Source organism: Culex quinquefasciatus, chromosome 3, assembly GCF_015732765.1.
Source record: "Culex quinquefasciatus strain JHB chromosome 3, VPISU_Cqui_1.0_pri_paternal, whole genome shotgun sequence".
NCBI lineage: Eukaryota > Metazoa > Arthropoda > Insecta > Diptera > Culicidae > Culex > Culex quinquefasciatus.
In genome coordinates this window covers 191,718,722-191,734,119 of record NC_051863.1, presented here as the reverse complement: position 1 = coordinate 191,734,119, position 15,398 = coordinate 191,718,722, and the positions used below count along the sequence as shown (strand labels likewise).

Sequence of the window (15,398 nt, the reverse complement as noted above, 5' to 3'; positions counted from 1 at the left end):
CATTTATTTTTGGGGTGATGACTGGCGATAATGATTCTAAATTTAGGGTCCAGAAATAGAAATCACGAAACATTTTTTTGATTGATACATTCTGAATCAAGATTTGAATGTTTTTCTAAAACAAAGATGGCCGTCAAAAGCCGATCGGGAATGTTGCCTTTCAGAACCTTAATAAGGTTGCTGATATAATTTCTAAGAAAAAAAAAAAATCAATGTTTATATTCAGTTTACTAAGTTAATAAGCTTTTTAACAAGATGCATATAAATTTTAGGTAAAATTGTTTAAAAATCTGAATTTTGGTGAAATTCGTTTAAACTAGTTTTGTTTAAATAATTTAAGTTATCGATTTATATTGCATTTTAAACTGAATTCGAAGCACATTTTATATGAAATTTGTTCTACTGAAAATGCTTAAACATTGTCCAAAGAATTCGAAAATGCATTCCGTTTTTCGATTCAAAATTATGATTATTGAGAAATTCACGACACTTTGAGAAGATTAATGTAATGTTATTCATAACCATTTTTTACAATTATAGTTGACTAACTTTTTAAACTTTTCAAAATTTTACGAAAAGTTTTTCTTGAGGTACTTTGAAAACTTCTCTACCACGGTATGTATGATTCCATACCATTCCGTACGTATTAAATATGTAAATTAAGCGCAAATCCTTACAGAATTTAATTTCGTTTACTCATATTGAAAAAAAAAATAAAAAAATTGTATAAAAAATGGCGTTTTGTCATAATTTGAGTTTTTTTTACAACAAAAAAGTTATTCAAGTAAAATGCAAATAATTTTTTTCTTGGTTTCATACCCTTGTTATATGAAAATTGGAGTACACTCGAAAAAAAAAACCGTTATTTTTTGCGAGTTTTAGTATTTAACAAAAATCTCTGATAAAATGAAAATGCATACAAAGTTTCGCTTCGTTTAGTATCAAAATTGCAAATTTTGAAAATCTGAGTATTTTCCAAAAATGCGGTATTTTGTGATTTTTTTTTAGTATTTTATAAAAACTCTAGTCAAGTGGTAAGCATACAAAATTTCGCTTCCATTGGTTCCCATTTAGAAAATTATGTAAATTTGAGTATTTTCAAAACATACGGCATTTTGTGAAATTTTTTGATTTATGTTAATTTATACCTTGAAAAGATTCTTTTTTTCAGCGTACATCTGCTACTCTTATGACTTTGATTATTATTATTATTACTTTATTGAAAACATTGAAAATATATTATGATATAGTTGGATAAGGTCAATTTTAGAAAAAAAAAGTTTTCGTCCGTTATCGATAAGGTTATCACCGACAGAATTATCGAAATACGATAACGATAGACGTCGTGACGACGACGATAACGATAACCATTATCGTTTTCTTTGGACGCTAATATTAGCAACAACAATAATATCTATTAACAACCTTGTTAAATGATTGAGTTTCAGGATTCTAGAATTTAATTTAAAGTTTAACTTAAAAAAAAAGTTTGATGTCTAATTTAAAAGTTATCGAAGCTTCAAGTACAATGCTTTTCCATGGATTAGTATTACGAAATCCAATAACATTTTTAATGGAGACGCCATTCCATACCATTCTTTCAGAATATAACAATTCAACAACAGGCAGGGTATAAATTTATTCTTTTTTAACAGAACTTGAAATTTTTGTTGGTAATGACAGTAGAGCTTCAGTTTCGCCAAAACTTAAATTTGAGCACCCTGAACATGCTCCATTCGACAGAATTGAATTTTAGTGCTTTTCCTGCCAATAAACAAAGTATTAAATTACGGGTAACAATGCTATGGAATTGTCTTAAGCCAAACCCAAATCTATCATACCTTCACGAAAATGGAGTGTTTACCAACATCAACTAAAAAAATCGAGTTGTGTTATTTGTTCAACTTTGATTTCTTTAGATTACTGATTTCTGCATTCATTCAAAGAATACACCTTTTATTTATTTTTTTAAATATCGATAACTTATAAACGATGGATGCAGATTTGGAAAGATTAGTATAAAAAAAAAAACAAATATTTTGAAAAAAAATGTGTTAATGGTCTTTTTGTGCCTGGGAGGGGGAAGTCAGTCGTGCAATCCCTTTTTTTCTCAACATACCTCTTGGTCCCGGAAGATCCTCGTCGTCCTCGGGCACGTTGACCACCATCTGGTGCACCACCGGCCGCAGCGTGATCGTCGACAGCGACAGGTAGAACGTGACGAAGGCCAGAACGACCAGCACTCCGAGCCGGATGCGGCCCCACTTTTCCTGGTACAGGGATTTGGTATCGCGCCTATTCGTGCCCGCGATGCCTCCGGTTGCGGGCCTCTTTGGGAGGGCCTTGCCGTTCGGTTCCAGCAACGGTTCCCAGTCGGCGGATTCGTTGGCGGAGTTCATGCTGCTGGTACATTGCTGGAATTGGGGCGAGATAACGATCGGGACACGCTTTTATTCGACTCTATTAGTGAATGGGTTTCCGATTTGGAACGGGCGAGCGGAAATCCGGAAATTGGTAATGATGCAGCAGTAATTTGAAGCTTTTCCAGAGTAAAGTTTTGGGGGACACGAGAAGGGACTAACGACTTTGCGGTACAGGGTAGTTTGTCAATTGCTCTATGTAACAGAATCAAGACTATTCACCAAGTTTTTTTTGAAATTCTCTTAATATAATAGTTAAAATTTTGAGTTTTTTGTCAGTGTAAAATTAAAGAGCTCAATAACCCCAACTTTACCCCACAATCCTGCTCCCCTTAATACCACACAAGTGGTAGTGGAAGCGGCACCGGAAGCGTGACGCCAGGCGAAACTTTATTACTCGGTTCCCTTTGCTCCGTTTCACCCCAGTTTCGCTGCGATGTTGCATTGTGCACACTACAAGTCCCATCAGGACACAATAGCAGGACGACGACGACGACGATGTGGTTATAAAATCGAGGCTTTTCACTAAAAGTGCAGACGGTGCATTCTATTGACACCTTGCTTGTGGTGGCGGTGGCGACTGCTGCTACTGATGATGACATAGACCTGCCAGCTGCACTATAGCCATGGTTCTAGGCGGTGTACTAGCTGGTACTGTATAGTGCATGAAAATATGGTGGTGCAGCGCGAATTGTGCTAAATTTAGAGTCCTGCAGATGTGTGTATGTCACGGCTGGCGCGAATGCGGTCGTAAAATTGTTTGCCTATGATGCGGTTTATAACTCTATTAAAATGAAATAATGTAATTTTAATTGTTTAGCATTCGCTAAACCAACCGTTTCTTAAGAACTAAGAACATTTAAAAATTGTGTTCGAGTTTACTAAAATTATTTTAAACGTTTGTATCCACTGATGGATAATAGTTTTCTTAAGGGGTTACATACATCTAAATTGGTTAACATGTCAGAGGTTGGATAGAGCACACACTGAAACTTTTGTGAAATTTGTTTTCAGGGCATTCAAATATACATTTTGATCTATTTAAAAAACAAATTTGAAGAAATTTGGTTGTATCATAGTCGAGATAAAACTATTGAAAGTTAGCAGTTTCGAAGAACGGGTTCCACGATATCACAACACTGTTTTGACCAAATAGGCTAAAAATGTTGGTGAAGTCTTGTTAAACCGATCCCGTGTGCATGACGAAAGCCGTTATTCAGAAAGGTTTATTTAAAAAAAGATAAAAATATTGTTATGTCTTACTTACACAAAATCGTTAGCTTCTGACTTTTGTATTTTTTTGAAATTTAAAATCGGGCATTTCAATATAAACTCAAAAAATATTATTCGGGCATTTGCATGCTCATTTTTACATACCGTTTTATTTTGTTCAGTCAATTTGAGTTTTGACAAACAAAACGAGCCTCATTCATAACTGAGCAATTCTCTACGAAATCGGTCTCTATTCTTTCTTAATTTTTCTATTTTATAATCCAGCTAAAACTTTTTTGGTGCCTTCGATGATATATGAAATTCTAAAATCTGTATCATTTGAAGGAATTTTTGATCGATTTGGTGTCTTCGGCAAACTTTGTAGGTATGGATAAGGACTACACTGAAAAAAATGATACACGGTATTTTTTTGTTATTTTTAATTTCACTTCTTGTTACTTAAACTTTATTTGCAAGAAAAATTTTTTTTTTCATATGTTTTAGAGGACATCAAATGTCAACTTTTCAGAAATTTGAATGATTTTTTTAATCTATACTGTTTTTATTTCTAAATATCGAAATGTTGGTAAGTTTTTCTAATTTCATTTTTCGATGGAAAATCGAATTTGCAATCATAAAGTACTTTATTGAAATTTTGATTAAGTGCATCGTTTTTAAGTTATAGCCATTTTTAGGTAACTTTTTTGAAAATAGTCGCAGTTATTATTTTTTTTTAATTTAGTGTCCATGTTTGCCCACATTTAAAAAAATATTTTTTGATAGCTCACAAAATTCTCTACACGCAAAAAAAAATCAAGCCTGTTTGAATCAACAAATTTTTTTGTTGTTCTAACGTTACGATTTTTTGTTGAAATAACCCTCAAAACCAACTGAAACAACTCAAAATTTTGCGTTGAATTGACCCGATATATTTTGTCAACCCTTTGTAGAAATAACAACAAAATTATTGCGTTGATTCTACCAAAAAACGACATTGAATCAACTTAGCCATTTTATTGATTAAAATAAATGTTGTTTACACGTTATGTATGTTGCTTTTCTGAATTTTGTTGAAACGACCCACAGTGGGGCCAAACCCGCTGCTAATCCCATGAAATTGATTACGAGAAAGGCCGCAGGTTTTTAGATCCCAAAAATAGTGTTCTATACGTAAAAAAGCCTGATGAATCGAATGGCGATGACCCCATCCACCGGAGACCACGGGAACAGGTCCATTTTGCCCCTTTTCCCCTAAAAATCAATTTTCTTATACTATTTGAGCTGTACAGAAAAAGGCCGCAGGTTTTTTGACCTCAAAAATAGTGTTCTATACGTAAAAAAGCCTGATGAATCGAATGGTGATGACCCCATCCACCGGAGACCACGGGAACAGGTCCATTTTGCCCCTTTTCCCCTAAAAATCAATTTTCTTATACTATTTGATCTGTACAGGAAAAGGCCGCAGGTTTTTTGACCTCAAAAATAGTGTTCTATACGTAAAAAAGCCTGATGAATCGAATGGTGATGACCTCATCCACCGGAGACCACGGGAACAGGTCCATTTTGCCCCTTTTCCCCTAAAAATCAATTTTCTTATACTATTTGATCTGTACAGAAAAGGCCGCAGGTTTTTTGACCTCAAAAATAGTGTTCTATACGTAAAAAAGCCTGATGAATCGAATGGCGATGACCCCATCCACCGGAGACCACGGGAACAGGTCCATTTTGCCCCTTTTCCCCTAAAAATCAATTTTCTTATACTATTTGATCTGTACAGGAAAAGGCCGCAGGTTTTTTGACCTCAAAAATAGTGTTCTATACGTAAAAAAGCCTGATGAATCGAATGGTGATGACCTCATCCACCGGAGACCACGGGAACAGGTCCATTTTGCCCCTTTTCCCCTAAAAATCAATTTTCTTATACTATTTGATCTGTACAGAAAAAGGCCGCAGGTTTTTTGACCTCAAAAATAGTGTTCTATACGTAAAAAAGCCTGATGAATCGAATGGTGATGACCCCATCCACCGGAGACCACGGGAACAGGTCCATTTTGCCCCTTTTCCCCTAAAAATCAATTTTCTTATACTATTTGATCTGTACAGAAAAAGGCCGCAGGTTTTTTGACCTCAAAAATAGTGTTCTATACGTAAAAAAGCCTGATGAATCGAATGGTGATGACCTCATCCACCGGAGACCACGGGAACAGGTCCATTTTGCCCCTTTTCCCCTAAAAATCAATTTTCTTATACTATTTGATCTGTACAGAAAAAGGCCGCAGGTTTTTTGACCTCAAAAATAGTGTTCTATACGTAAAAAAGCCTGATGAATCGAATGGTGATGACCCCATCCACCGGAGACCACGGGAACAGGTCCATTTTGCCCCTTTTCCCCTAAAAATCAATTTTCTTATACTATTTGATCTGTACAGAAAAAGGCCGCAGGTTTTTTGACCTCAAAAATAGTGTTCTATACGTAAAAAAGCCTGATGAATCGAATGGTGATGACCCCATCCACCGGAGACCACGGGAACAGGTCCATTTTGCCCCTTTTCCCCTAAAAATCAATTTTCTTATACTATTTGATCTGTACAGAAAAAGGCCGCAGGTTTTTTGACCTCAAAAATAGTGTTCTATACGTAAAAAAGCCTGATAAATCGAATGGTGATGACCCCATCCACCGGAGACCACGGGAACAGGTCCATTTTGCCCCTTTTCCCCTAAAAATCAATTTTCTTATACTATTTGATCTGTACAGAAAAAGGCCGCAGGTTTTTTGACCTCAAAAATAGTGTTCTATACGTAAAAAAGCCTGATGAATCGAATGGTGATGACCCCATCCACCGGAGACCACGGGAACAGGCCCATTTTGCCCCTTTTCCCCTAAAAATCAATTTTCTTATACTATTTGATCTGTACAGAAAAAGGCCGCAGGTTTTTTGACCTCAAAAATAGTGTTCTATACGTAAAAAAGTCTGATAAATCGAATGGTGATGACCTCATCCACCGGAGACCACGGGAACAGGTCCATTTTGCCCCTTTTCCCCTAAAAATCAATTTTCTTATACTATTTGATCTGTACAGAAAAAGGCCGCAGGTTTTTTGACCTCAAAAATAGTGTTCTATACGTAAAAAAGCCTGATGAATCGAATGGTGATGACCCCATCCACCGGAGACCACGGGAACAGGTCCATTTTGCCCCTTTTCCCTAAAAATCAATTTTCTTATACTATTTGATCTGTACAGAAAAAGGCCGCAGGTTTTTGACCTCAAAAATAGTGTTCTATACGTAAAAAGCCTGATGAATCGAATGGTGATGACCCCATCCACCGGAGACCACGGGAACAGGTCCATTTTGCCCCTTTTCCCTAAAAATCAATTTTCTTATACTATTTGATCTGTACAGAAAAGGCCGCAGGTTTTGACCTCAAAAATAGTGTTCTATACGTAAAAAGCCTGATGAATCGAATGGTGATGACCTCATCCACCGGAGACCACGGGAACAGGTCCATTTTGCCCCTTTTCCCTAAAAATCAATTTTCTTATACTATTTGATCTGTACAGAAAAGGCCGCAGGTTTTTGACCTCAAAAATAGTGTTCTATACGTAAAAAAGCCTGATGAATCGAATGGTGATGACCCCATCCACCGGAGACCACGGGAACAGGTCCATTTTGCCCCTTTTCCCCTAAAAATCAATTTTCTTATACTATTTGATCTGTACAGAAAAAGGCCGCAGGTTTTTGACATCAAAAATAGTTTTCTATACGTAAAAAAGCCTGATGAATCGAATGGTGATGACCCCATCCACCGGAGACCACGGGAACAGGTCCATTTTGCACCTTTTCCCCTAAAAATCAATTTTCTTATACTATTTGATCTGTACAGAAAAAGGCCGCAGGTTTTTTTACCTCAAAAATAGTGTTCTATACGTAAAAAAGCCTTATAAATCGAATAATATTTGTACCAGCCTAAAATAAATTTAAGAATTTAAGAATTTAAGAATTTAAGAATTTAAGAATTTAAGAATTTAAGAATTTAAGAATTTAAGAATTGAAGAATTTAAGAATTTAAGAATTTAAGAATTTAAGAATTTAAGAATTTAAGAATTTAAGAATTTAAGAATTTAAGAATTTAAGAATTTAAAAATTTAAGAATTTAAGAATTTAAGAATTTAAGAATTTAAGAATTTAAGAATTTAAGAATTTAAGAATTTAAGAATTTAAGAATTTAAGAATTTAAGAATTTAAGAATTTTAGAATTTAAGAATTTAAGAATTTAAGAGTTTAAGAGTTTAAGAATTTAAGAATTTAAGAATTTAAGAATTTAAGAATTTAAGAATTTAATAATTTAAGAATTTAAGAATTTAAGAATTTAAGAATTTAATAATTTAAGAATTTAAGAATTTAAGAATTTAAGAATTTAAGAATATAAGAATTTAAGAATTTAAGAATTTAAGAATTTAAGAATTTAAGAATTTAAGAATTTAAGAATTTAAGAATTTAAGAATTTAAGAATTTAAGAATTTAAGAATTTAAGGATTTAAGAATTTAAGAATTTAAGAATTTAAGAATTTAAGAATTTAAGAATTTAAGAATTTAAGAATTTAAGAATTTAAGAATTTAAGAATTTAAGAATTTAAGAATTTAAGAATTTAAGAATTTAAGAATTTAAGAATTTAAGAATTTAAGAATTTAAGAATTTAAGAATTTAAGAATTTAAGAATTTAAGAATTTAAGAATTTAAGAATTTAAGAATTTAAGAATTTAAGAATTTAAGAATTTAAGAATTTAAGAATTTAAGAATTTAAGAATTTAAGAATTTAAGAATTTAAGAATTTAAGAATTTAAGAATTTAAGAATTTAAGAATTTAAGAATTTAAGAATTTAAGAATTTAAGAATTTAAGAATTTAAGAATTTAAGAATTTAAGAATTTAAGAATTTAAGAATTCCTGTACAGATCAAATAGTATAAGAAAATTGATTTTTAGGGGAAAAGGGGCAAAATGGACCTGTTCACGTGGTCTCCGGTGGATGGGGTCATCACCATTCGATTCATCAGGCTTTTTTACGTATAGAACACTATTTTTGAGGTCAAAAACCTGCGGCCTTTTCCTGTACAGATCAAATAGTATAAGAAAATTGATTTTTAGGGGAAAAGGGGCAAAATGGACCTGTTCACGTGGTCTCCGGTGGATGGGGTCATCACCGTTCGATTCATCAGGCTTTTTTACGTATAGAAAACTATTTTTGAGGTCAGAAAACCTGCGGCCTTTTTCTGTACAGATCAAATAGTATAAGAAAATTGATTTTTAGGGGAAAAGGGGCAAAATGGACTTGTTCCCGTGGTCTCCGGTGGATGGGGTCATCACCATTCGATTCATCAGGCTTTTTTACGTATAGAACACTATTTTTGAGGTCAAAAAACCTGCGGCCTTTTTCTGTACAGATCAAATAGTATAAGAAAATTGATTTTTAGGGGAAAAGGGGAAAAATGGACCTGTTCCCGTGGTCTCCGGTGGATGGGGTCATCACCATTCGATTCATCAGGCTTTTTTACGTATAGAACACTATTTTTGGGATCTAAAAACCTGCGGCCTTTCTCGTAATCAATTTCATGGGATTAGCAGCGGGTTTGGCCCCACTGTGCGACCCTTAGTTGCTGAGATATTGTCATGCAAAGATTAAAAACAGGAAAATTGATGTTTTCTAAGTCTCACCCAAACAACCCATTATTTTCTAATGTCGATATCTTGGCAACTTATGGTCAGCTTTTCAGTGTTAATATATGAATCGTTCGTGAAATTTTGCGATCTTTTCGAAAACTTTATTTCATTTTTTTATCAAGAATAACATTTAAAAAGGGACAAACATTCAATATTACGCTAATCTCAGAGAGTTGCGCAACTTCATTGCATTTAGAGTTTATTGAATCCAAAAATTAAACAAGAAGCATGCTGTCAAGTCAGACAGTCATTATTTATACCATAAAACATATTGAAAAACTCACATAAACGCTTGTAAACTTATTGAAATGTGTTAAAAATACAAATAATAGTAATTCGCGGATAGAAATCCTGTTAGCCAATCCTGTATCTTTATGTTGAGGAAATTGCATACATTGTGGTGTTTCCAAAATCATCACCTTTTTTCGATTTCCATTGTTGCACATTTTGAAAACATTTTCAGTGCAAAAAAAAAAAAATAAAATGATGATGGTTTGGAAACATTATCAGCAATTCCCCATGAAAACAGCAAGATTCGAAAAAAAAGTTCTCCGATCGGGCTCAAAATTTTTCTGGGGGATCCTTGGCCGAAATCATTAGACCCGTATTTTTTGGTCTATACAAGCCAGATGACACATGTCGCCATTTTGAATTTTCTTTGTGCTAAAATTTAGTGCTCATTTAGTGCTATTTAGTGCCCTATACCCCACATTTAGTGCCCTTATAGTTTCCATACAAATTGCCATACAAAATTTGAAATACAAGCCAGATGACACATGTCGCCATTTTGAATTTTCTTTGTGCTAAAATTTAGTGCTCATTTAGTGCTATTTAGTGCCCTATACCCCATATTTAGTGCCCTCATAGTTTCCATACAAATCGCCATACAAAATTTGAAATACAAGCCAGATGACACATGTCGCCATTTTGAATTTTTTTGTGCTAAAATTTAGTGCTCATTTAGTGCTATTTAGTGCCCTATACCCCACATTTAGTGCCCTCATAGTTTCCATACAAATCGCCATACAAAGTTCAAAAGTCAAATTTCAGATGTCGCCATTTTGAATGTTTTTTCGTGCTAAAATTTAGTGCTCAGTTAGTGCTATTTAGTGCCCTATACCCCACATTTAATGCCCTTATAGTTTCCATACAAATTGCCATACAAAGTTCAAAAGTCAAATTTCAGATGTCGCCATTTTGAATGTTTTTCAGTGCTAAAATTATGTGCTTATTTAGTGCTATTTAGTGCCCTATACCCCACATTTAGTGCCCTCATAGTTTCCATACAAATCGCCATACAAAGTTCAAAAGTCAAATTTCAGATGTCGCCATTTTGAATGTTTTTTCGTGCTAAAATTTAGTGCTCAGTTAGTGCTATTTAGTGCCCTATACCCCACATTTAATGCCCTTATAGTTTCCATACAAATTGCCATACAAAATTTGAAATACAAGCCAGATGACACATGTCGCCATTTTGAATTTTCTTTGTGCTAAAATTTAGTGCTCATTTAGTGCTATTTAGTGCCCTATACCCCATATTTAGTGCCCTCATAGTTTCCATACAAATCACCATACAAAATTTGAAATACAAGCCAGATGACACATGTCGCCATTTTGAATTTTTTTTGTGCTAAAATTTAGTGCTCATTTAGTGCTATTTAGTGCCCTATACCCCACATTTAGTGCCCTCATAGTTTCCATACAAATCGCCATACAAAGTTCAAAAGTCAAATTTCAGATGTCGCCATTTTGAATGTTTTTTCGTGCTAAAATTTAGTGCTCAGTTAGTGCTATTTAGTGCCCTATACCCCACATTTAGTGCCCTCATAGTTTCCATACAAATCGCCATACAAAGTTCAAAAGTCAAATTTCAGATGTCGCCATTTTGAATGTTTTTTCGTGCTAAAATTAAGTGCTCATTTAGTGCTATTTAGTGCCCTATACCCCACATTTAGTGCCCTCATAGTTTCCATACAAATCGCCATACAAAGTTCAATAGTCAAATTTCAGATGTCGCCATTTTGAATGTTTTTTCGAGCTAAAGTTTAGTGCTCATTTAGTGCTATTTAGTGCCCTATACCCCACATTTAGTGCCCTCGTGGTTTCCATACAAATCGCCATACAAAGTTCAAAAGTCAAATTTCAGATGTCACCATTTTGAATGTTTTTCAGTGCTACAATTTTGTGCTTATTTAGTGCTATTTAGTGCCCTATACCCCACATTTAGTGCCCTCGTGGTTTCCATACAAATCGCCATACAAAGTTCAAAAGTCAAATTTCAGATGTCACCATTTTGAATGTTTTTCAGTGCTAAAATTTAGTGCTCAGTTAGTGCTATTTAGTGCCCTATACCCCACATTTAGTGCCCTTATAGTTTCCATACAAATTGCCATACAATGTTCAAAAGTCAAATTTCAGATGTCGCCATTTTGAATGTTTTTTCGTGCTAAAATTAAGTGCTCATTTAGTGCTATTTAGTGCCCTATACCCCACATTTAGTGCCCTCATAGTTTCCATACAAATCGCCATACAAAGTACAAAAGTCAAATTTCAGATGTCGCAATTTTGAATGTTTTTTCGTGCTAAAATTTAGTGCTCAGTTAGTGCTATTTAGTGCCCTATACCCCACATTTAGTGCCCTTATAGTTTCCATACAAATTGCCATACAATGTTCAAAAGTCAAATTTCAGATGTCGCCATTTTGAATGTTTTTTCGTGCTAAAATTAAGTGCTCATTTAGTGCTATTTAGTGCCCTATACCCCACATTTAGTGCCCTCATAGTTTCCATACAAATCGCCATACAAAGTACAAAAGTCAAATTTCAGATGTCGCAATTTTGAATGTTTTTTCGTGCTAAAATTTAGTGCTCAGTTAGTGCTATTTAGTGCCCTATACCCCACATTTAGTGCCCTTATAGTTTCCATACAAATTGCCATACAATGTTCAAAAGTCAAATTTCAGATGTCGCCATGTTGAATGTTTTTCAGTGCTTAAATTTAGTGCTCAGTTAGTGCTATTTAGTGCCCTATAACCCACATTTAGTGCCCTCATAGTTTCCATACAAATTGCCATACAATGTTCAAAAGTCAAATTTCAGATGTCGCCATTTTGAATGTTTTTCAGTGCTACAATTTAGTGCTCAGTTAGTGCTATTTAGTGCCCTATACCCCACATTTAGTGCCCTCATAGTTTCCATACAAATTGCCATTCAAAGTTCAAAAGTCAAATTTCAGATGTCGCCATTTTGAATGTTTTTCAGTGCTTAAATTTAGTGCTCATTTAGTGCTATTTAGTGCCCTATACCCCACATTTAGTGCCCTCATGGTTTCCATACAAATCGCCATACAAAAATTTGAAATACAAGCCAGATGACACATGTCACCATTTTGAATTTTCTTTGTGCTAAAATTTAGTGCTCAGTTAGTGCTATTTAGTGCCCTACACCCCATATTTAGTGCCCTCATAGTTTCCATACAAATCGCCATACAAAGTTCAAAAGTCAAATTTCAGATGTCGCCATTTTGAATGTTTTTTCGTGCTTAAATTTAGTGCTCAGTTAGTGCTATTTAGTGCCCTATACCCCACATTTAGTGCCCTCATAGTTTCCATACAAATCGCCATACAAAGTTCAAAAGTCAAATTTCAGATGTCGCCATTTTGAATGTTTTTTCGTGCTAAAATTTAGTGCTCAGTTAGTGCTATTTAGTGCCCTATACCCCACATTTAGTGCCCTCATAGTTTCCATACAAATCGCCATACAATGTTCAAAAGTCAAATTTCAGATGTCGCCATTTTGAATGTTTTTTCGTGCTACAATTTAGTGCTCAGTTAGTGCTATTTAGTGCCCTATACCCCACATTTAGTGCCCTCATAGTTTCCATACAAATCGCCATACAAAGTTCAAAAGTCAATTTTCAGATGTCGCCATTGTGAATGTTTTTCAGTGCTAAAATTTAGTGCTTATTAAGTGCTATTTAGTGCCCTATACCCCACATTTAGTGCCCTCATAGTTTCCATACAAATCGCCATACAAAGTTCAAAAGTCAAATTTCAGATGTCACCATTTTGAATGTTTTTCAGTGCTAAAATTATGTGCTCATTTAGTGCTATTTAGTGTCCTATACCCCGCATTTAGCACCCTCATTGTTTTCATGCAAATTGTCATATAAAGCCTTCGGCTAAGTGCAAGTATGGGGCTAAAAATGTTTTTCAGTTAGAATTTATACTTGATTTAACATATTTTCACACTGGAATGATTTAGTGCAAGCAAGTATCGGACTAAAAATGATATTTTCCTAAAATTCAAACTTGATTTAACATATTTCCACACTGGAACGATTTAGTGCCTTCGACTTAATGCAAGTATTGGGCAAAAAATGATATTTTCTTAAAATTCAAACATGAATCAACATATTTTCACACTGGAACGATTTAGTGCCTTCGACTTAGTGCAAGTATCGGACTGAAAATGATTTTTTCTAAAAATTCAAACTTGATTGAACATATTTTCACACTAGAATGATTTAGTGCCTTCGACAAAGTGCAAGTATCGGACTGAAAATGAAGTTTTCTTAAAATTTAAACTTGCTCAAACATATTTCCACACCGGAACGATTTAGTGCCTTCGACTAAATGCAAGTATCGGGCAAAAAATGATATTTTATTAAAATTTAAACTTGATTGAACATTTTTTTTACACTAGAATGATTTAGTGCCTTCGACTAAGTGCAAGTATCGGACTGAAAATGATATTTTCTTAATATTCAAACATAATTAAACGTATTTCCACACTGGAATGATTTAGTGCCTTCTACTAAGTGCAAGTATCGGACGGAAAATGATATTTTCTGAAAATTCAAACTTGATTAAACATATTTTCTTACTGGAATAATTTAGTGCCTTAGACTGAGTGCAAGTATCGAACGGAAAATTTTATTTTCCAAAAATTCAAACTTGATTCAACATATTTTCACACTGCAATGATTTAGTGCCTTCGACTTAGTGCAAGTATCGGACGGAAATAGTAGTTTATGCAACAAGTTGCAAAATAGTAGTTTATGCAACAAGTTGCAAAAAGATGATTTTTTTAGCACGAGTCGTACAAAGTTGAACTTTTCAGCACTTGTTTCGAAAAGTAAAATTTTTCAACATTTTTTTGATTTTAACGATTTATTGACAAAATACATGAAAATTCGACTTAAAATTTCACTCAACGGGTGTTTTTCGAAATTGCAAAAAATGTTGTATGGAACTCGTTGCAAAACTTGATTTTTTCAGCACTCGTCGTATTTATCCAACTCGGTGAACCTCGTTGGATAAATGTACGACTCGTGCTGAAAAATCATCTTTCTGCAACTTGTTGCATAAACTACTATTTTGCAACTTGTTGCATAAATCACTATTTCCGTCCGATACTTAAGAACTTAAGAATTTTTTTTTGAATTTTAAGAAAATATCATTTTCCGTTCGATACTTGCACTTAGTCTAAGGCACTAAATTATTCCAGTAAGAAAATATGTTTTATCAAGTTTGAATTTTCGGAAAATATAGATTTCCGTCCGATACTTGCACTTAGTCGAAGGCACTAAACCATTCCAGTGTGAAAATGTGTTGATTTATGTTTGAATTTTAAGAAAATATCATTTTTTGCCCAATACTTGCATTTATTCCAAGGCACTAAATCGTTCCAGTGTGGAAATATGTTTAATCAAGTTTGAATTTTAAGAAGATATCATTTTCAGTCCGATACTTGCACTTAGTCGAAGGCACTAAATCATTCCAGTGTGAAAATATGTTTAATCTAGTTTGAATTTTAAGAAAATATCATTTTTTGACCGATACTTGCACTTAGTCGAAGGCACTAAATCATTCCAAGGTGAAAATATGTTGAATCAAGTTTGAATTTTTAGAAAATATAATTTTCCGTCCGATACTTGCACTTAGTCTAAGGCACTAAATTATTCCAGTAAGAAAATATGTTTAATCAAGTTTGAATTTTAAGAAAATATCATTTTCAGTCCGATACTTGCACTTAGTCGAAGGCA

General features: G+C 34.0%; 1 protein-coding gene across 3 annotated transcripts in view; it reads right to left on the bottom strand.

Annotated features, from left to right (window-relative positions):
• LOC6031053 overlaps nt 1-15,398 on the bottom strand; it is a 38,244-nt gene that overhangs the window by 3,649 nt on the left and 19,197 nt on the right. For 2 of the 3 annotated variants that reach the window (XM_038262557.1, XM_001841850.2), the window contains exon 3: nt 2,120-2,414. In XM_038262557.1, coding sequence (XP_038118485.1) covers nt 2,120-2,399 — 280 coding nt within the window. In that variant the 5' untranslated portion in view covers nt 2,400-2,414. Of the gene's footprint in view, nt 1-2,119; nt 2,448-15,398 lie in introns of all 3 variants that reach the window. The other variant, XM_038262559.1, reaches the window with a different exon arrangement.